Here is a 20678-nt window from a genome sequence, read left to right as displayed (position 1 = left end):
CTTTAAATAACTGTTAATACTTTTCATACAACTTCATAAAAAGGGAAGTTTAGTGATTGAAGTTTATCATTTTAACTCAAGAGAAACAAAGGCGAAATTAAATCAAAAGAATGAAATAGATACAAAAAGTACCTATTTTCCCAAAAGAGACACTAGGGGACACCCGGGTTTGAACCGGGGACCTCTCGATCTGCAGTCGAATGCTCTACCACTGAGCTATATCCCCGATGATGAAAGAGCTCAAATTACTTTTCTATTAGTAAGTAATACAAACGTGACACTTTTCTATTTAGGCTAATGATATTACAGGTTCTTGAAAATGAAACTTGCCTTTGTTTATAGAAATCGCACGAGTTTAAACCATATTTTTGTAGTTTAAAAGGATCAATATACTGTATTATGTTTATTTTAGTTAACATTTCTACCTACTACATAACACAAGCGTGTAATATAAGATTTTATTTACATACATACATAAAATCACGCCTTTTTCTTATAGAGATAGGCAGAGAACGAACAATCCTTGCCAAATTTTTTGTTAATATTTTTTCAAAAGTGTACATATTACTGTTTATAGTCTTTGGTCAATATTTATTTCAGAACTTCATAAAATAAATCATACAAGCACACACAATAATGATAGAAAAAAGGTGTTTGTTTAAACAATTACATAAATAAATGATTAGAAATCGAGAATCCTTGCAGCGTCAGATTTCGCAAGTAATTAACAGTAGCAAAAGCAATTAGTAATTAACATAAACATGTCTAATCCTAATTATGTAGTATTCTGTATTAAGGTACTGAGGTAATAATGATTTAAATATAACTAAGAGAATTATAACATTACTATAACTATGGTTGCGTTTACTTTTTTTACTATACCTCACTCGAATCCTATGTTAATTATTTTGAAAACTTGTTATTTATTATTAAATTCTATATTGAATACAGATGATCGCTCTATATTTCAAACAATGAACATACGTTTTAACATTATCTTTTATAAGGTGAAAACATTTTATTATGCCTAGAAATGGGCGCTGTTTACTTACTTTCATTTGTACTATAATATAAAATTCCTTAATAAGAATGAAAGCATCTTGTGGACGTATGAAATGTAGCAAATAAATAAACGAAAATTGGTAAAGTTGGAAATCTATTTTTAGAAACGCTGCGACAGTGACATCTATTGGTTATAATGAGTCAACTTGATACCATGTCAAATGTTAGCGTCGGTCGTAGTACCACCATTTTATAAAAGATGGCGTTGTAATAAACGTGTAGCATCTTTCCAAATAAAAATTAATAAAAGAGATCGCAAAAAACATTTTTACTTAGAAATATTATAACAGTTTTTATTACATTATATCTAGTTCATGCAAAACACTGCTAATTAAAGCACTGCTAGTAATATTTGCGATAAAATACTATATTTCAAAGAATCCATTTTCGTCGAAATAGACGTTCATCAACAAAGATAAAAAATCACAAAACATTATTTAAACCTCTTTTTGAAACTTAGAAATGGAAGATTTGCGTGACAGAAACTGCAAAAAATGCGCCCCCGGGTGGGCTCGAACCACCAACCTTTCGGTTAACAGCCGAACGCGCTAGCCGATTGCGCCACGGAGGCCATGGTGGGAGGCGCGAAATGGCTCATCATTTTATATTGCACAATATTAACACTACGTAATTATTGCTACAGCAAAATTCCACAGATGATAAATTAAAATAATGACAGAAAAAGGAGATCGGCAGATTTCGTACAGCTTAAAGTTTGTGTTGTTTCGTAACAGAATTTGTACCACTTATTAAGGGGACTAAGTCACTTATTTTTATTTGGGAGTATTATTTTTAGAAGTCCGGATTAATAAGAAAGTATTTGTTTATTTAAATAATAATTTTTGGTCCATGGCTTATATTTGTTGACAACTAAAGAAAAAGAAAATCTCATGAGACGTCACTTTTCGTCTGACGTCTACGCATCCGCCAATTTGCTGTTGTTTTGAATTGTGGTTTTGACAGCATCTGAGCAATTTAGCGAACTATCGGGGCTTCTAAAAATGGACATAACTTTTACCTCCCAACTTTTAAAAATATAAGAATTTTAAAATAAGCTTGTCTATCATATTAGCTACCAATTAAAACAAAAAGTAAACCTAAACATGACATTTTATAAGCTGTACGAATTCTTCATATAAACCTGCCGTTCGCCTTTAATTAAGAAAAGTGGTATTTTAGACAGAATTACCCCTTTCTGGAATAATTCGCAGGGCAACAAAACGGGAATTAGGATCGAAACATATTGACAGACTTAACTCAAAAAATCTTGTATAAAACCTTTCATGAAATATTAGTATGTTCGAATTAGAGTGAGAAAATAAAAAGTTCTTATGTTGGCAACCAGGCAACATCAAGTGAAGCTGCCGAAAAAGAAAAGGAAGAAAAAGAAAAGAATGGCGGCTATCTTTTGTTTTTTTGAATGCATTACGTCAATTTACGTGTGTGAATTGAACTGTTATTCTTAGTTTAAGTATATTTTACCTGATTATAATTATTTAATGTAACATTTGCTTAATTTGAAAGGCTCCAATCGTTAGGACAGTATATTAATTTAACACTTAACACTGTTTTTTTTAAAAATGGACATCACTTACGCTTACTTGAATTGCATGTCATTTCGTAGATCTAAAATCATAGAATCCTATTAACTGCAAAGAAACAGATTTTTACAGTAACATCTAATGTCTAACTAACTATTCATAATAAAGCAATATACTTAAAGATAAAAAAATAATATCAGTTTAAAAAGCAGTAAGTGAACAAGCTGTAACTTTGAAAAGAGCAATAACAATGTAAAAATAAAGCATTTTTAAAGAGGCTTGTTTCAACAAAATGAAACAATAATTACTACATTTTCAACAAACAAAAGCAGAAATTATAAAAATACATATAAAGCGTATCTATTCTACTACTAGTAATAGCCAGAAGGCTTTAACGTGAAAATTCTATGAGGAAAACTGAACAATTTGCTTTACCGACACTGCGTACGTGGGTGATACCAACGCAGATATAATACACAAAATAAAGCGATTTCTCCAAGCAATTGTAAATTATTGTTATTAAAAGCCAAAAGCAGAAGATTACAATATAATATTGTCCACATTTCTTTTGTTACCTTGATAATTATTTTTGCAGTCGCATCTCGCCTGACTGAAGGCATCTAGAACAAACAAAACAAATTTCTAAATTTACGTTAAGAGCCCCCGCAAACTACGAACTTTCTATCGGCCGATAGTTTGGTCGGCTTCTTAATCAGTATGAAGATGTATGCAGATGCGCACATTATAGTCATTCAGTATCGGCCGATAAAAAAGTTTGATGGGCTTCACGATTGCCTTCAAACTGAACCATCGGCGAACTATCGGCCGACCGCTTGATCAGTATGGCGCTCAAGCGCCGCCCGCGCACTTGGCGATTGTTTCATCGTATTGTAACGCTCAATCTCTCCTCTGCAGGTATAGCAAGTCTTAAATGTGTATCTTGCTTTGATATTGAAGGTCCAATTAATTTAACAAGTTCGTTGAAACTAGTTACGCTCATTCGATAAAAGGAGATTTTTTTTTCCAGGAAGTCTAGTAATTTAGAATGAATAGTGTAAAACTTCCCTTGCAATAATCTGTTACTGTAAATGGGATGTACCCAATACTCTCGCTTTCTCTTCTTCATTCTTTTACTCCTTTGTATCAAGTATAAAGCAATAATAATATTTTTGGGAAACATTTCACGCGACCGATCTCTTCACCAACTCTAGTAAATTTAATTAATCGGCCAAACCATTTGTTGGCTAGTCTGCGCACTCGCGACCAACCCAACTGTTTTGTTGGCACAGTGTGCGCACGAACAGGCCAACCCGACTAAACTATCGGCCGATTTTAAGTCTGTAGTCTGCGGGGACTCTAAAAAGGAAAAAAAATACTATACTTCTTAAAAAAGATTATTAAAATTTCGAATATCATGAAACTTACAAAAACCTTTTTACTAAACAGTAGACAAACTACGTTGCAAGCCAATAGGATTCTTATTGCTACGCTTATAAAGTTTAATTTCAAACGCTTCAAACCATCAAGGTGTATTGTTTTTGTTAACCGGCTGACGTCAGCATGAATATGCGATACGCACCAATGATCTCAACTTTTATTTCGTTTCCCCGCTCAACTCCCGTATGGTCTAGTGGCTAGGATACCTGGCTTTCACCCAGGAGGCTCGGGTTCGATTCCCGGTACGGGAAACTAAAATTTTTTGTTTTTTATATTTATGAAGTGATTTTAATTCTTTGCGTTAATACTTAGAAGGCCTTTTAATTTATTAGTTCAGGGCAGAAACTATTATTTTGTAAACTTTAGTCGATACGGTCCTAAAGTTTTAAAAATATAAAATTAATATACAATACAACCCATTATCATTTGTTTAAAAGGAAACAAACTTTAATTCAGAGTAATATGGCTTTTATTTGGCGGTCAAATAATAAATGCTTTCAGATACAAAATATTTTCTTTCACCAACTGATTCACAACATACATTTAACACTGACAAATGTGGAATTAACAAAAAAGCCAAAATGTCTGGGATTTTCGTATAGGAACCTGTGTGGGTGAATTCATATAGCTTGTTCATAAAGATTCGTTTCTATTAAATAAAATTAAGAATAAGGAACAACGCTATAATGTGTAAAACTACTTTAATATTACGGATTAATTTAAAGTTTCAAGCTAACTTGAATATTTATATACCACTATAAACAATATTTTTCATTGTTAGACACAACCTTGTAAACTATTCAAAGAAAACGTCTAACTAAAGATCTGGCAAAAGTGAGCATTTTATTCGATACAAAAATATATTAAGATCGCAAAAGCAAAAAGCCAACATCACGTGGTATTCCCAGGCGGTCACCCATCCAAGTACTAACCACGCCCGATGTTGCTTAACTTCGGTGATCGGACGAGAACCGGTGTGTTCAACATGGTATGGACGTTGGCGATTACAGTGTTGAATTTAAACATTGTAACCTGGTTTACTGACGTCACAACCAGATAACTGTCAAGCGTACGATACAGGACTGTATAGTAGTTTAACTGTATATCGTTAGATGGCGCTTAACTTAAATTCCGTATTTGTATTATCTACATAGCTTTTACTTATTTGAGCAGCAAGTAAACATTAATAAGCTTGTGACACGCAGATATTAACATAAGAACGACGATAATTAATTTACTTAAGAAACTAAAATCCTACAATATCTGCGATTATTTCTGGCTAAAATTTAGCCACTATTTAATAGTTATGTATGAAACTTTTCTGCATAATCTCGTTTCAAACAAAAACAACTACGACCATTTAACTTAAATCTTAGGTAAATAATCAGTTCACTGGGTATTTATTTTAAAGTGATACCAAATTTGTCGGCTATAAAGGTAATTTATTCTAACAGTAGTTGTATTCAAAAACTTAAATAGGCAGGTAATGCTCATAAGTTCCTCGTCTTTACGAGTCAATCAGAAAAACGATAATGCTGTTAACAGTGTTCTTTCTAAGTGTGATCCTTTTTGAAATTACTATGGAAAAGGCCAGCTAATATTTCTACAGCGAAGAAGCAAAAAGCCAACATCACGTGGTATTCCCAGGCGGTCACCCATCCAAGTACTAACCACGCCCGATGTTGCTTAACTTCGGTGATCGGACGAGAACCGGTGTGTTCAACATGGTATGGACGTTGGCGATAGCTGAGACGAATTACGTCAACTATTGATAGTTATAAGCGATAACAAAAAAAACTGTATGTGCGTAAACAGTTGATAAAGTTCGCCTTATCTATCGCCAACGTCCATACCATGTTGAACACACCGGTTCTCGTCCGATCACCGAAGTTAAGCAACATCGGGCGTGGTTAGTACTTGGATGGGTGACCGCCTGGGAATACCACGTGATGTTGGCTTTTTGATATTTTATCCTACTATAGAGAAATTAGCTCACTTTTTTTTAAGTGGTGTCTTTTATGGTTTTATGTCGAGTTCACTTAGCAAGCTGCTGTTTAGAGCTTTACCATTGAATTTGCATTTTCAAAAGTTATTGAGGTATATTGCTTATTGAATTGAGTTGCGAAAGTGTCTGTATGTTGTAAAGTAAGAAGTAGGTACGTAACCAAAAACTATTTAGAAACATAATAGTTATCGAACATCGAATTTGTAACAGATTAGCGAAATATAGGGAAGTGAGTGTTACATTCAATAAGTATCTATGTATATCACGAAAATTCGGCAGTTAAATATTTTAATAGATATTTTTTAATTATTAGGACTTTAATCCTTTCGCGTGTATTTACCTAATTGCATGTCCTATTCTTGCTATAGTTACAGAAAGCGCCTTAAAGCCACATATGAAATAGCCATAGCTAATTGATATTTATCGCTTCCACCCTCTAGTTTACGGGGCAAATATTTTGCCAATGCACACGAATGGGTTATCTATCCCACTGCTGGCAAGTCCTCTCCTCTTTCCTTCCAAACCTGTCTGTCCTGTACCATACTCGGCTAATGGTGGAAATGAATGTAGTTTATTTCAAGATTTTCTGAAACGGGCCAGTAGTTTTAGAGATGAGAACGCTCGAACAATATAGCATTGTCTTTGGCTCAAGATAAGTCTCGGCAGAATAGGTGTTTGTGAATTATAATATTAAAGAAACAATTTAAAATCTAGCAAATTTGTAATACTAAAGAATCGTAGCGTGGTATTCCACGATGAACGATTACTAAAAGTGACTTTTCGATTTGGAGCAAATTTAAAAATGATTTATGAAAAATATTAAAAAGCTGTTTAAATTTTATGGAAAAAATATCAAAAAGCCAACATCACGTGGTATTCCCAGGCGGTCACCCATCCAAGTACTAACCACGCCCGATGTTGCTTAACTTCGGTGATCGGACGAGAACCGGTGTGTTCAACATGGTATGGACGTTGGCGACAACTGTAACAAAACAACTAAACGATATCAGCTGCCTGACGTTCCCCTTTCCTATCACATCGCGTTCGGCAAAATAGGTCATACTAGTTAGAGGTTTCGACACTAGATGGCGACAATTTCAATATGTGTTTCCTCCCTTGAAAAGAATGACGCCAAAATAGTGGCATTGTCGGCTTCTTTACTGAATCGCGGTGCGTCATTTTTCACTCAAAGCAATCGAGTTCAAAGTAAAATACTGTTGAAAAACAAACACGGTTTATATTCGGATATTTTGCGGTCGAATATAATTGTACACTGTACATGGTTTGCAAATAAACGTTTTCTTATTTCTTCTAATTCTTTAAGTACACCATAACATTCTTTAGCTATGTTCATTTAAATAAATAAATCATGTTTTATTCTATTCAAATAAATGGAAAACCATAACTAATTTAAAACTCACTATGACCGTTGAAACAAATTAGGAAGTCATCAAGTAAAAGTAAGTTTTTGATAATTGGGTTTTTCTCGTTTACTGTTAGGACAATAGAAAATAACTAGCTGATCCGGCAAACCTTGTTTTGCTCAATAAATTGTACTAAAATGGCTTTAAAAAAATAGGGGTTGGTGATTAAGGGTAAAAATTTAGGTTCGTATGCATTTTTTATTGCGACATAATATTAAAATATTCAAAAAAATTAAAGAGTAAACAACACTTATCTTTAAGGGGTATGAAAAATAAATGTTGGCCGATTCTCAGACTTAGGTACTCAATATGCTCACAAAATTTCATGATTATCGGTCAAGCCGTTCCGGGGGAGTACGGGAACGAACATTGTGACACGAGAATTTTATTAAGATTAAACCCTGTGCCCCAGAATCTTAACAAAAAATTTACAGGTCTAACAAGCCAAAGCTTAATGTTTCAACGGAGAAAAAGCAAAAAGCCAACATCACGTGGTATTCCCAGGCGGTCACCCATCCAAGTACTAACCACGCCCGATGTTGCTTAACTTCGGTGATCGGACGAGAACCGGTGTGTTCAACATGGTATGGACGTTGGCGATAGCTGAGACGAATTATATCAACTGTAGACAGTTTTTTTGTCATATTGACATAAGTTATTTATACCCTGTAAATTGTATAGTATTTTGACTACGATCTTTTGTGTCGCTCAAGGCCTTTACATATTCACAAATATCAGAGCAATCATTTTAGTTATCTCGTCACGTAATAATGTAATATTGTTATCGCCACAGACTGTCAACAGTTGATACAGTTCGCTGTAGCTATCGCCAACGTCCATACCATGTTGAACACACCGGTTCTCGTCCGATCACCGAAGTTAAGCAACATCGGGCGTGGTTAGTACTTGGATGGGTGACCGCCTGGGAATACCACGTGATGTTGGCTTTTTGCTCTTCCTCTGTAAAAGTTAAAACGTATTTTTTTACTGGTGGACTTGATAAAACAAATGTTAATTTATTTCATTTGGTATTTTATACAACAGCAGGAGAGTAAAGTACAAATTATATTATTATTTTCTTACTTTAACTAGATGACTGTCTCATTCTTTATACAATGGCCATAGATCACGTTGCCCGTGAATTTTAATTGCTTTTATATTTGTTTTCAACACAAAAATATGAATATGATTGGTCAATTTAAATGAAGAAAAAATATATCATTGATTGTAGCATTATTATTTGCTTGTACACACGTGGGTAAGACGTATTTTCTTTGTCAACTGTATTTTTTTAGAACTCTATATCCTTGAGCGGAAAATGGCAAATTGCGATTCAGAAAAGAAACAGAGTATGTTTCTTTCTTCGAGTCATTGCTTTCAATATAGGTAACACATATTGATATTGTTGCCATCTTGTGACGAAATGTAAAACTAGTTTGACCTATTTTATGGAACACGGTGCGATACAAAAGGGGAGCGTCCGACTGCTCATACTGTTTGAGTATTTTGTAGGAACTATCGCCAACGTCCATACCATGTTGAACACACCGGTTCTCGTCCGATCAACGAAGTTAAGCAACATCGGGTGTGGTTAGTACTTGGATGGGTGACCGCCTGGGAATACCACGTGATGTTGGCTTTTTGCTTTTGCCAGTAGAAGTATATAGTAAATGGTATCATGAGGGGCATCTCAAAATAAGAGATGAGTCTAGCAAAGCGTATACTGAGCTGTAGTTCTTTGATGCATAATATAAAAGAACCGACTAGTTACTTAGTTTTGTACTTATGTTTATTGTTTTATGTGTAACAAAAATAAATGGTTTAAATATTGACTTTTTGCCTCTAACTATGTGTAAAATATTCTTCAGTTGGTTTATCATATTTTAGAACTTTATTGAGAGACGAGCGTCTTCATGTGTAAAATTTAACTTTTATTTTAAAGATTCCTATGGTAAACATAACATAGCATTAAGCATCATAGGAACTACATAAGATATGGTTGCACTTAACCAACCGTGGTTAGATTAGAGAGGAAAGCGATCTGTGAGTTAAGTAACCCTTTGGCGCGATCTTTACATAGATGGGTTACCAAACAGTAGTATTTTACTGCTTCGGAAAGTACGTACAAAGTCGTTCGTAAGATAACAGTCGTTAAGCCACGTCAAAGGCCTTCGGGCGGCTTATACAACTTTGACACTAGGTTGACCACTAAACATACGAAGAGATAAGATGCCATAAATTTTTGTAAGCGGCCAGTTTCTACGAGAAATCTTGAAATTAAAGAAAAGCAAAATGTTACCAAATCATTTATAAATAAAACAAATAAGTTGGTAGTAATAATAAATGAATATACCCTGCAAAAAAGTAAGATGTTCATATTTCTACATAGCATAATGAATAGCAAAAAGCCAACATCACGTGGTATTCCCAGGCGGTCACCCATCCAAGTACTAACCACGCCCGATGTTGCTTAACTTCGGTGATCGGACGAGAACCGGTGTGTTCAACATGGTATGGACGTTGACGACAACTGATACAAAATCGTCAAACAGTAACAGCTTTTTTACGCTTCCCCTATTTTTATCGTACAGTGTCCCAAAAATAGGACATACTAGTTCGACGTTTTCACACTAGATGGCGAAAATTTAAATATGATGTACCTCTATTGAAGGATGTGAGTCTGAACATAGAGGGCGATGTGTTTTTATTCTTTTGTTTGGCGATTCACTATGAGCCACTGCAAGTAATATTCACGTCATCTAAATTACATACTGTTGAAGAACAAAAGCATAAACAATTTTATAACTCGTACACGTGTATAGGCAAAGAATAAGAACGTTTCTTGCTTTTTGATATGCGATAGCAATTTTTTCTTAGTACATTTGAATAGATTAGTCAGTATTTCTTGAAAACAAATGAAAAAACAAAAATATTTTACAACTGATAGTTAATGGGATTTATAGAAATTGAAAGCATTTAAGAAGTCATCAAGTAAAACCAAGAAATTGACAAATAAGTTCGTCTCTTTCGCTGTTCTGAATAATAGTAAATAACTAAATCTTATGCACCAGAAATATTCGTTCCAACTAGCCTACTTGCTAAAAAGTACGTTTTAATGTTTTATAGAGGCTAAGAGGCTAAGCAAAAAGCCAACATCACGTGGTATTCCCAGGCGGTCACCCATCCAAGTACTAACCACGCCCGATGTTGCTTAACTTCGGTGATCGGACGAGAACCGGTGTGTTCAACATGGTATGGACGTTGGCGACATATACAGCGAACTTTATAAACTGTTGGCAGTTATAAGCGAGAGCAAAAATAAACTGTTTCTGCGAATAATGTTGATAAATTTCGTATTAGTAGTCGCCAACGTCCATACCATGTTGAACACACCGGTTCTCGTCCGATCACCGAAGTTAAGCAACATCGGGCGTGGTTAGTACTTGGATGGGTGACCGCCTGGGAATACCACGTGATGTTGGCTTTTTGCTTTTGTATGTAAAAACCAAAAATCGTCTCTTTTTAGTACACACATTGAAACAATTATTTCTGGCCCTCAGGATTCAATTTATTTTCTATTATTTAAAACAGCGAAGGAGGAAAACACCGGTTTCAGTTGATGACTTCCTAAATTATTTCTATGGCTATAGGTCTAAATAAAAAAGAAAGAAAGAAATATTTATTGTATATAAAATAAATCACTATGTTTAATCACAATAAGCTGTGACGTTTAAAATAATTTTATAAGTACTTGCTTTCAATAAATGCTGGCTTGACTTATGAATTTAAATGTAGTAAGAAAACTTTAGAAATCGTAGATATTACAGCAAGAAGCGTTTATATTATTTGCCTTTACACGTGTACGGGTTGTAATTTTATTATTTATAAACTTGTTTTTCAACAATATTTCACTTAGATTTGAATATTACTTGGAGTGGCTTATGGTGAATCGCCAAACAACAGAAAAGCGAATTACATTGCCTTTAGTGTCTCACCCTTCGATAGAGTTGGTCAAATTTAAATTATCGCCATCTAGTGGCGAAACGTCGAAGCAGTATGTCCTATTTTTAGAGACGCCGCACGAAAAAAAAATAGGGGACGCAAAAGCCAGCGCATACTGTTCCACAATTTTACTGTTACCGTCGCCAACGTCCATACCATGTTGAACACACCGGTTCTCGTCCGATCACCGAAGTTAAGCAACATCGGGCGTGGTTAGTACTTGGATGGGTGACCGCCTGGGAATACCACGTGATGTTGGCTTTTTGCTGTTAGTTTTTGTAATAAAGGCTTACTTATGGATGAGCTGCTCAATGACTTGTTTGACCTGCATAAATAAATATACTGTTTTTAAAGTTGCTTTGTAATTTTAATCGCTATTTTCTTTGAATGTTTTAATTTTACACGACAAAACGTATATGCCTTTAGCATTAAGTCTTAGTATACCCTCTAGGCACAGAATAAGCTCTAGGCAAGCATACATTACGTTAATCTTTCAGATCAAGCTTGATTACGGCAATTATTTTGCCTAAACCATAAAAATTGTATTTATTAAATTTACTTATTTGTAGAAGATTATGTACAAAAAATGATTAGCCAAACATGGTCTCTCCTTTGCCACATTGGTAAGCAATATTTATCCATGCCATTATGTCATTAGGAATCACCAATAAAAACTGAATAAGAGTGCAAAAAGCCAACATCACGTGGTATTCCCAGGCGGTCACCCATCCAAGTACTAACCACGCCCGATGTTGCTTAACTTCGGTGATCGGACGAGAACCGGTGTGTTCAACATGGTATGGACGTTGGCGATAGCTGAAGTGAATTACGTCAGCACACTTCAATATGTTTTTCAGACGCTTGATATATTTTTTTAATATAAAGTGAGTAAATTTACGACGTTATCTACAAGAACTCATCTATTTTAATTCGTTATCAAGTTGGCCTTCATAAACCCACAATTAAGTTTAGAGCCACTAACAGTTGTTAAAGTTCGGCTCAGCTGTCGCCAACGTCCATACCATGTTGAACACACCGGTTCTCGTCCGATCACCGAAGTTAAGCAACATCGGGCGTGGTTAGTACTTGGATGGGTGACCGCCTGGGAATACCACGTGATGTTGGCTTTTTGCGTTTTACATCTTATTTTGTATCAACAACAGCTACTGAGGAAGGCATGGGTCGAATGCCGTTAGAGATTTGAAGAATTTATATCCAGTCTTTTAAGCATAAGGCACTTCATTTTAGTTAATTTTCAAGACTCAAAAATGTGTGTTGAATAACCCGCCTGATAGTTAAAGTAACAGTTAATGTTTAATCAAATACCTATTAAAGATACCTAATTTGTATCCAAGTTAACAGAAAACTATTTTAGTTATGTTGGAGAGGTGGTTTAAAAAGAATTTAGATATCTCTATCATGCAATAATTCATACCACTTGAAATCGCTTATCTTTACCTACTTGAAAATTTAGAAGTTTTTTGGATTAATTGCGACCAAAACTTTTGAGAAATTAAGTAAGATAACGAAATCAAAATAGCAGACGCGTTAAGTAATGATTTATTTACAAACATTTATAAGTCTGCCCATGCTGTAAGATAGAAAGACAGAACAGAGCGAAGACCTCAAGCCCCACTATCACACTGCCTAGAGTGCCTAGCAAACCTAGGCAATAACTTTATGCCTCGACTAAGATTACTATTAAATAAATTTTCACGTAGCCGATGCAATGCATATCCAATGTGCCATTAGATAGATACAGTATTAATCAGGGGGACAGCGCGTACGCAGTCCCCACTACCAAAAATTACGCATCCGAGTTATCCACATTAGGGATAATCGCAGGGGTCAACCCAACCGCAGTGCAATGGAGAGGTCTCGCCCTGGGGGAACCGCCTTCATGATCACGGTATCCCCTATGCCAGGTAAGTATGCCGTAATTCACGCCGACCGGGGTAGTCGTGCAGATTCGGAGAATCTTAACACCGACTTCTAATTTTTCCTGTGGTGCCATCTAGTTTTTTTAATGTGGTAGCTTAACTTTTTTCGCTTTCAGACGGCGAAAGTACAGAGTTTTTTCAAGAAATGATAACTTTAAAAGTATATTCTGAATAGGCGTGTAAAGTACTGATACTCAAATTCGTCATTAGTAATCGAACCTCAATAAAATTGAGGAGTAGTATCTAACATAACCTAATTAAGCTGTTCAGTGTTCATACACGAAAAAAAATTTAAGTTGGTAACAAAAAATTGGACACACAACTACCAGAAGGAAATAATATTGAAAGAAACTATTAAAAATTATATTATTTATTTTGTTTTTCTATGGTCACATGTGGGTGCAACTAGAAATTTACTAGGAAATAGTTGAGTAATAAAATACACAAGGCTGGTTTTAATAAGATTTAATAAGAACACAATACATATTCAACGCGTTCCTCATTTCCACAAGACAAGCCATTTTATTTAGTTTAATGCTTTATTAAAATTTAAAAAAAAACTTTGTCTACAATACTCGATTGTGATGTGAATGTGTACATTGAGTACTAAGGTACCAAGCGCTCTTTTTTTTTTGTTATTCCTCTGTTTATTGTGTCGTTTATTATAGTTAAATTACTTTTAAATTATATTAATTGTAAATCTTATACAAAAAAATTAACATTTAATCGCCAAATGTGTTGCAAGCGTGGTTGCAAGCGTAAAACTCAAGAACGGCTCAACTTATTCGACTTGGATAACACGGTAAACGTTAGTTAAGAAATAAACAAAAATAGAGCTAAACATATTCGTTAGTGGAGCTAACTAATAACGCACAACACAGGCTAAAAAATATGATAATTCAAAAAGCAAAAAGCCAACATCACGTGGTATTCCCAGGCGGTCACCCATCCAAGTACTAACCACGCCCGATGTTGCTTAACTTCGGTGATCGGACGAGAACCGGTGTGTTCAACATGGTATGGACGTTGGCGAAAGTCGAGATGAACTTTATCAACTGTTGGCGGTTGAATTAATTTTAATACACGCTTGATATTTTTTTTTTGAGTAAATGAGTGGACTAACAATAATAAATTGCATTGGCTTCTGTATTTAAATTCGACATAAAGGAGACATTGATCAATGCCTCCTGTTGGTTGAATTGAATTGTAAGTGCAACAGACGCCTTTTGAGAGGTTGTTTATTGTATTTATGTTGTAGATGCCTTAAATTAAGTTAAATTTTAGGTTATGCCTTACTATTCAATCCATATTCAAGTAGAGCAAAATTTGTGTAATCCAACAATGAATAGAGTGCCTTTTGTGCAAGGTTCATGGCTGGCGGAGGTGTACAATATTTAAAAATTGACAACTTCAGTGAGCCACATGCTTATGTTACCTACTGGAAATGGTAATGGTAGTATAGTTTGATACAGGTAGTTATTTTATTTTGGTAGAATGCACTCCATTATTACAATTATTTTAATCTAGATAAATTGTGTGATGCCACTAAGTTGTTCTACTATTAACAGTATAACATAAACAATACCTAAATAGATTTATGAGTCTGGATTTGGTAAAAGAAACTAACTAACAAATGTAGGTGTAACGAAGTAGCAATAAGTAATTAGTGACCCTACTCATTTTATAAGGTATTAATTAATAATAGGTATTAATAAATAACTAATATGCAAGTAGGTATATCTAGTAAAGTAGTTTTTTCCACAAAGTATTAAATAAAACCTTAGTGTTTCCTTTGATTCTAAAATATGTTAAAAATCCTTTCAGTACCTTTTTCTTTTTTAACTATAGTTCATTTGATATTTTTATAGTTTAACAACATTACTAACATAATAATAGTTAAGTAGCTATGTAAAATAAATGAAAGGTGTACTTGTATATATATGACACAAAAAATCATTCAGACCTAAGTCACAAATAAATTACCTGCGTACCTAAAAAAATTCTCAAGTTACCTAGTGTACTTATCTAAACTATGAAAACTATTTGTAAAAATAGTATAAGTGTAAGAAAATCTACTTAGGTATTTATTCTTTTATCTTTTTAAATAATTGGGGGTGAGAATTTGGGATGAAGTTTATTCAAGTTACAGTGTAGTGTAGGTACTGACTACTGAGTCAACACATTATTGGTCTGTTTATATCTATTTCAGATGATTTAAGTGACTACAGTTCCGTATATGTAATTTGAATGCTTCCATTTATGTCTAAAAGACCTGTATGACAGGTTAATTAAATGTAGTGTCAACAGGCATTTACTAAGTACCTATTGAAGTAATTAATGATAGAGTAATGTATATAAATAGGAGCCCTGTTGATGTTTCATTTGGGTTTTGTATACTAACAGGCTATTTAGAAAACTTCACTCTCTGCAATTTCATAATATTATGAGCTTAAATTCTATAGAAAACGTATGTGACGACAAAAACTAATTACACTTTATCAATATAATACTGTTTCACACAGTTTACTGTAAAAAATAACGCACAAAGTTAAAAAGTTGTCAAAAAGTTTTGTCAGAAGTGGGATTCGAACCCACGCCCTCAGAGAGGACCAGAACAACTCGGACTCACGATCAGTGAGCAAGGAAACCTTGAGTCTGGCGCCTTAGACCGCTCGGCCATCCTGACAGATAGCGTCATTGGTAAAATAGCTGATAACATATATTGCGCGCCATAAATATACTTATGTTGAATATTTTTTGTTGAAAAACGATTAAGTTGAAGTTAATAACAATATTAAATGACAAATTAGCCGTATTTTCATTGGTTTTAGTGCGTGTACAAATTTTTCAGCGAAAATAATCTGTTGACGGTCGATAACGCCATCTACGGCGTAATGGTTGAACTACGGTAGGATGAAAACAATTTTGAAGCAATTACGCTATTGCACGCTAGATGTCATTGTTTAGCGAAATGTTCACGAATGATAATAATAAAATAATTTAATTTTTCTAATTATAACTCCACGGTTGCTTTAAACTAAATCAAAATGTTAAAAAAGCAACACAAAGGACTTATAAGACACCAAATGAATATATTACATGCATTATGTACTCAATTCGGTTCATAGTTCGATAGGTATAGGTACTTACCGGCTAACCTTTATTCATCGCAAATTCAGACAAAACTGCACCACACATTCAACTTACACTTTTATAAATCACTATTCAATAAACTAATGAAGCTCATACAATATATTTTTATACATTATAAACAATGTACTACGAAAACTGTAACACTCAGGTACTATTTACTTAAACCACTCGTATATAAACACAAACACAATAATCTTTTTTAGATTATATTCCAAAAAGCTTAAGCACACACAGTTCTTATTTATTTACACAAAACATTAAAACAAATAAGCTTTTCTACTACGAAAAGTTTTAAACTGAAAAATGTGTTGCCAGTCTCTGACACAGCTCTACCATTAGCGTAAAAATCTACTAAGACGTATTATAAAAACACTAGTAAATGCTCACAGTAATTTAGTTTTCAAAAACGTCATAATATAATTTATGTATTACAGTATCATTAACACTGGGAAAAGAAACAAAAGCACTTGCGCTTAAACTTAGAGCTAAATTTTGATTTGTAAGGGGAGCTGGAAGCAGTAGTAGGTAAGTCTACAAATTCTACTATTTTTCTACTACATTGAGAATTTGAATTTGCCGCTTTCGAGTTACGAGGTAGGTTTTTATTTCGTTAGTTTAATATTATCGTATTGTTATTCTAATAACCATAAATTTACGTTGAGTACCTCGGTTCACCGAGTTCACCTATTTTCCGAAAAAAAAATTGCGCTTATTCGTCTCATTTCAATCATTATTAGGACGTCCTGAATACTAATCGGGAATAGGACTTAGTCAATGTAAGCTTAGGCAATGGCTATTGGTTTTAACAGTATATTTCTTGTATGTTGTAGTTCTTACTTCTTATCCATTTATATATTTATTTTTACGGTACCACTTTATACCTACCTGCATTCCTCTTGTTTATAGTTTAAAAAAAAACCCTATCTATTCTGAAAGACGATTACAGAAGAGATACACTAATATGTCGCTTTCTCCAATGAGGTACTTATCTATAGTACTAATTATGCATTAGCACAAGTAATTAGTATATAGGTAAAAATAAAAAATCATATCCTTATAAAAACCTTTATTTATCATTCATCAAATCCTACCTAATGTAGAACTCAATCATATTTTAATTATACATATTATAAGGAAATAATTCCGAACTTAACAACTTCAAAGGTTTTCTTATTTCCTTACATCTACCATCATAATTTATTCAATAAATTAATTAATGATTATTGATTCTGAGTACCTACCTAGTATTTATATGTATATAAAAAATATTCATACTCAGTTGAAACATTAGCTTACATTTTATTTGGAATGTATGTCATATACATAAATAGAACCTAATACACATTAGGTGGGAAAAAAAGTCTATTCACATTAAAGTATGTATGAACTTGTAATAAAATCTTTTCTCTACACAAAAAAGCTCGATATTTGGGTACAAGCTCACTGAAAGAAACTTAATGAACAGTGTAGTCATTTGTGATTCTTGAAGCCAAAGAGATTGTAGTACAAGTTCATATATACTATAATGTGAAAAGACTTTTTCCCCAACCTAATATCTTATTATTCTCCCACTGCTTGGGCCCTCAGGAAATGAGGGAGTATTACCACACCACAACACTTGCAAAGTGGTAGGGCTCGTTTAAAAGAACTCTCAGGAATTAATTTACAATAATTCTCCTTGAGATTTTTATTCCTAATATTATTATACACTTAACTTTCAGGTCAATAGTATCTTGGAATTTTGTAAAACAACAATTTATATATCAGTAGGTAATATATTAGCACACTTTTCAACACAAAAATAAATTAGGTAGAAAGAATTGGGAGGACCTGTTATGTCAAATTAGCAAACTGAGTTAAAGTCCTCAATCATACTAATCTTCTAAGTGACAATTAATTTCTTTCATTGAACAATCAGATAATGTTTTGTATTTCATACAAAACCTTAATGATCTACGAAAATAAGATTTTTCTGAACAGATTTAAAGTCATATTGGTATTTTGTTTATTTTATGCCTTGTGTGTGTTGTGCCTATATTATAATTTTTTTATATAAATGTACCAATAATAGAATATTATAGCCAACTAAGTTTTTATAAATAAAATTTAAACAATAGTATACTTATTCATGAAAACCTCATTCTTATCTTTTTTTTTTTTCTTTTTTTTTTAAAAAGACAACTCCCGCACTAAGAATTGCTCTTGTGTCGCGGGGACTTTTACAAACATACAAACAACGGACACAAAGCACAACCAGACCCGAAACAATTATTTGTGGATCGCACAAATAATTGTCCCGTGTGGGAATCGAACCCACGACCTCCCGATGCAGTGGTATCGGCGTGGTGACCTAAACCACTGCGCCACGGAGGCAGTCAAAAAAAAGTTGGAATCATATAATCAGAACTTACAAGTAATTTCATATTCATTATTCTTATTTCTAATGTTTAAGCAAATACTACACACTTCAATTGATCAAAATACCTCAAAAGCTGCAACATAAAATATAGAGCTGAAATCAATTCCCTAACACATACATAAAATCATGCCTTTTTCCCATAGTGGGAGGCACAGACTAAAAAAACCTCTTTGTATGATCCTTACAAACTTCCTTAGCTTCATTACAAATCAAAGAAATCACTACACCTTAGAATCTTGTTAGCTTTCACTAATGCTGACTTAAGATGACTTGTAGCCCTGAGCAAAATATACTCCAGTACCTTGTACATTCATAAGGTTATTACTAAAAACATTTTTCATGATCTGTTTGTGGCTCGCTCCAATTGCTTCGCTGTAAGAATTGGATTTATAACAATTAATTTAAAATGCTTTAAATAGTAGCATTGAAAATAGTTTGCGAATTAAACCCGTACAATAGTAGTCACATCACAAAACCCTAAGTTAACTTCGTACTAACAAATAAATACCTACATTATTTAGTGTAGATCCTAGAATAATAAAAATAAATAAATTAAACTAATTGCAGTCCCATTGCTGGGAATCTGCATTCTCCTGAAATGAAGAGTTAGGCCTTGAGTCCACTACGCTAGCTAAGTGCGGGTTGGGGACTTAACATGCCTTTGAGAAGTTGAGGCATTACATGCTTCATGAATTTAGGAATGATTTCCATAAGTATTATAGTTTAAAATAGGTGGTAGTAAATTATACTACTCATAACAATAAAATTGCATTCACACTTATCACACAAGTTAACAATGCAATTTCACTTCTATATTCAAATATGAAGCATCAAGCCTATGGCCAGTATCAATTCACAAAAAGATAATAAAACCTCTTTCAATCTAAAACTTCGCAGTCATCGTCATCGACAACACCTCCGTTCAACGCGTCATTTAAAATCTCATTACGACTTTTTCTTAATTCATTGTCTATGAAAGTCCTTCTTCCTTCCTTCGCACGTTGCTGGGACACTCGATGAGGCGGCGGCCGGTTGACTAAACCCTTCGTAAATGTGTAAATTACCGTCGTAAAGTCCCCTTCAATGAACGCTAGGTTAACTGTAGGCCCGGTCTCCACAGTGCACAAATTTTCCTGCACTTGGTTAATAAAACTCACGCTTATCAAGTCGTAAGTAGGAATTGGTACGTATATATTCAATTTGTCGTTCTTATTCGGCCTTGCGACGATGTATAGTGTGTCTATGTCCTTGTTGTAGCAATACTCGGTGTCATACATTAGTTTCTCATCCACTAAATGTATGTACAAATTGTACGCGAGAGATATTTTAAGGTCAGATTTGCACCCCAAGGCTTTCATATCTGATTTTATTTTAGCCTCAATATCCATTTTTGAGAATTTATAGTAAAATCGGCGAAAAAATGTTGTTGTTGTTCTTGACTAACCTCAAAAGTTTTCGCAGGTGAATTGAACTGTCAAATGTACGTTTAGTTATTGCCAGGTTATTAATTAGGAACCGCGTTTAGTTTACTTAGCGATTCAAAGTAAAGAAGGCTTTAAATTTGAACTGTTGTAGAAAACTGTAACGTTTTGCAATTTACATTGTTAGTCCTGTGTAATTAGGGGCAAGCCTTTTGCAATATACCTGGCACGTTACCGACCTCTGGGCTATAATGGAGAAATATTTAATGTAAAT

At 33.9% G+C, this 20678-nt stretch overlaps 1 protein-coding gene and 19 non-coding genes across 20 annotated transcripts; 7 read left to right on the top strand and 13 right to left on the bottom strand.

Moving 5' to 3' along the window:
- Positions 1-154: 154 nt before the first annotated feature.
- TRNAC-GCA (transfer RNA cysteine (anticodon GCA)) lies at positions 155-226 on the bottom strand. The gene has a single exon. It is a non-coding gene; the product is annotated as a tRNA-Cys (tRNA).
- A 1333-nt stretch (positions 227-1559) lies between these two features.
- On the bottom strand, positions 1560-1633 carry TRNAN-GUU (transfer RNA asparagine (anticodon GUU)). Its single transcript has one exon. It is a non-coding gene; the product is annotated as a tRNA-Asn (tRNA).
- A 2586-nt stretch (positions 1634-4219) lies between these two features.
- TRNAE-UUC (transfer RNA glutamic acid (anticodon UUC)) lies at positions 4220-4291 on the top strand. The gene has a single exon. It is a non-coding gene; the product is annotated as a tRNA-Glu (tRNA).
- A 632-nt stretch (positions 4292-4923) lies between these two features.
- LOC142983286 (5S ribosomal RNA) lies at positions 4924-5042 on the bottom strand. The gene has a single exon (XR_012960052.1). It is a non-coding gene; the product is annotated as a 5S ribosomal RNA (ribosomal RNA).
- Positions 5043-5662: 620 nt separating this feature from the next.
- LOC142983285 (5S ribosomal RNA) lies at positions 5663-5781 on the bottom strand. Its single transcript, XR_012960051.1, has one exon. It is a non-coding gene; the product is annotated as a 5S ribosomal RNA (ribosomal RNA).
- Positions 5782-5879: 98 nt separating this feature from the next.
- Positions 5880-5998, top strand: LOC142983283 (5S ribosomal RNA). Its single transcript, XR_012960050.1, has one exon. It is a non-coding gene; the product is annotated as a 5S ribosomal RNA (ribosomal RNA).
- Positions 5999-6903: 905 nt separating this feature from the next.
- On the bottom strand, positions 6904-7022 carry LOC142983282 (5S ribosomal RNA). Its single transcript, XR_012960049.1, has one exon. It is a non-coding gene; the product is annotated as a 5S ribosomal RNA (ribosomal RNA).
- A 926-nt stretch (positions 7023-7948) lies between these two features.
- LOC142983281 (5S ribosomal RNA) lies at positions 7949-8067 on the bottom strand. Its single transcript, XR_012960048.1, has one exon. It is a non-coding gene; the product is annotated as a 5S ribosomal RNA (ribosomal RNA).
- A 230-nt stretch (positions 8068-8297) lies between these two features.
- LOC142983280 (5S ribosomal RNA) lies at positions 8298-8416 on the top strand. The gene has a single exon (XR_012960047.1). It is a non-coding gene; the product is annotated as a 5S ribosomal RNA (ribosomal RNA).
- Positions 8417-8989: 573 nt separating this feature from the next.
- On the top strand, positions 8990-9108 carry LOC142983318 (5S ribosomal RNA). The gene has a single exon (XR_012960082.1). It is a non-coding gene; the product is annotated as a 5S ribosomal RNA (ribosomal RNA).
- A 767-nt stretch (positions 9109-9875) lies between these two features.
- Positions 9876-9994, bottom strand: LOC142983309 (5S ribosomal RNA). Its single transcript, XR_012960074.1, has one exon. It is a non-coding gene; the product is annotated as a 5S ribosomal RNA (ribosomal RNA).
- Positions 9995-10616: 622 nt separating this feature from the next.
- Positions 10617-10735, bottom strand: LOC142983279 (5S ribosomal RNA). The gene has a single exon (XR_012960046.1). It is a non-coding gene; the product is annotated as a 5S ribosomal RNA (ribosomal RNA).
- A 99-nt stretch (positions 10736-10834) lies between these two features.
- LOC142983278 (5S ribosomal RNA) lies at positions 10835-10953 on the top strand. Its single transcript, XR_012960045.1, has one exon. It is a non-coding gene; the product is annotated as a 5S ribosomal RNA (ribosomal RNA).
- A 660-nt stretch (positions 10954-11613) lies between these two features.
- On the top strand, positions 11614-11732 carry LOC142983324 (5S ribosomal RNA). The gene has a single exon (XR_012960088.1). It is a non-coding gene; the product is annotated as a 5S ribosomal RNA (ribosomal RNA).
- A 431-nt stretch (positions 11733-12163) lies between these two features.
- Positions 12164-12282, bottom strand: LOC142983313 (5S ribosomal RNA). Its single transcript, XR_012960077.1, has one exon. It is a non-coding gene; the product is annotated as a 5S ribosomal RNA (ribosomal RNA).
- Positions 12283-12479: 197 nt separating this feature from the next.
- On the top strand, positions 12480-12598 carry LOC142983301 (5S ribosomal RNA). The gene has a single exon (XR_012960066.1). It is a non-coding gene; the product is annotated as a 5S ribosomal RNA (ribosomal RNA).
- Positions 12599-13242: 644 nt separating this feature from the next.
- On the bottom strand, positions 13243-13404 carry LOC142983321 (U1 spliceosomal RNA). The gene has a single exon (XR_012960085.1). It is a non-coding gene; the product is annotated as a U1 spliceosomal RNA (small nuclear RNA).
- A 919-nt stretch (positions 13405-14323) lies between these two features.
- Positions 14324-14442, bottom strand: LOC142983289 (5S ribosomal RNA). The gene has a single exon (XR_012960055.1). It is a non-coding gene; the product is annotated as a 5S ribosomal RNA (ribosomal RNA).
- A 1539-nt stretch (positions 14443-15981) lies between these two features.
- Positions 15982-16097, bottom strand: TRNAL-CAA (transfer RNA leucine (anticodon CAA)). Its single transcript has 2 exons — positions 16060-16097; positions 15982-16026 (listed from the first exon to the last, which is right to left on the bottom strand). It is a non-coding gene; the product is annotated as a tRNA-Leu (tRNA).
- A 2606-nt stretch (positions 16098-18703) lies between these two features.
- Positions 18704-20449, bottom strand: LOC142983229 (uncharacterized). The gene has a single exon (XM_076130137.1). The coding sequence runs from the start codon at positions 20369-20371 to the stop codon at positions 19862-19864; it is 510 nt and encodes a 169-aa protein (XP_075986252.1). The 5' UTR covers positions 20372-20449; the 3' UTR covers positions 18704-19861.
- Positions 20450-20678: the final 229 nt, after the last annotated feature.

The sequence above is a fragment of the Anticarsia gemmatalis genome, chromosome 23, assembly GCF_050436995.1.
Source record: "Anticarsia gemmatalis isolate Benzon Research Colony breed Stoneville strain chromosome 23, ilAntGemm2 primary, whole genome shotgun sequence".
In the NCBI taxonomy this organism is placed as follows: domain Eukaryota; kingdom Metazoa; phylum Arthropoda; class Insecta; order Lepidoptera; family Erebidae; genus Anticarsia; species Anticarsia gemmatalis.
This window is presented reverse-complemented; position numbering and strand designations above follow the sequence as displayed.

What these genes read in the sequence shown, in the direction of transcription:
- LOC142983229 (XM_076130137.1), bottom strand. Translation starts at nt 20,371, where the DNA reads ATGGATATTGAGGCTAAAATAAAATCAGATATGAAAGCCTTGGGGTGC.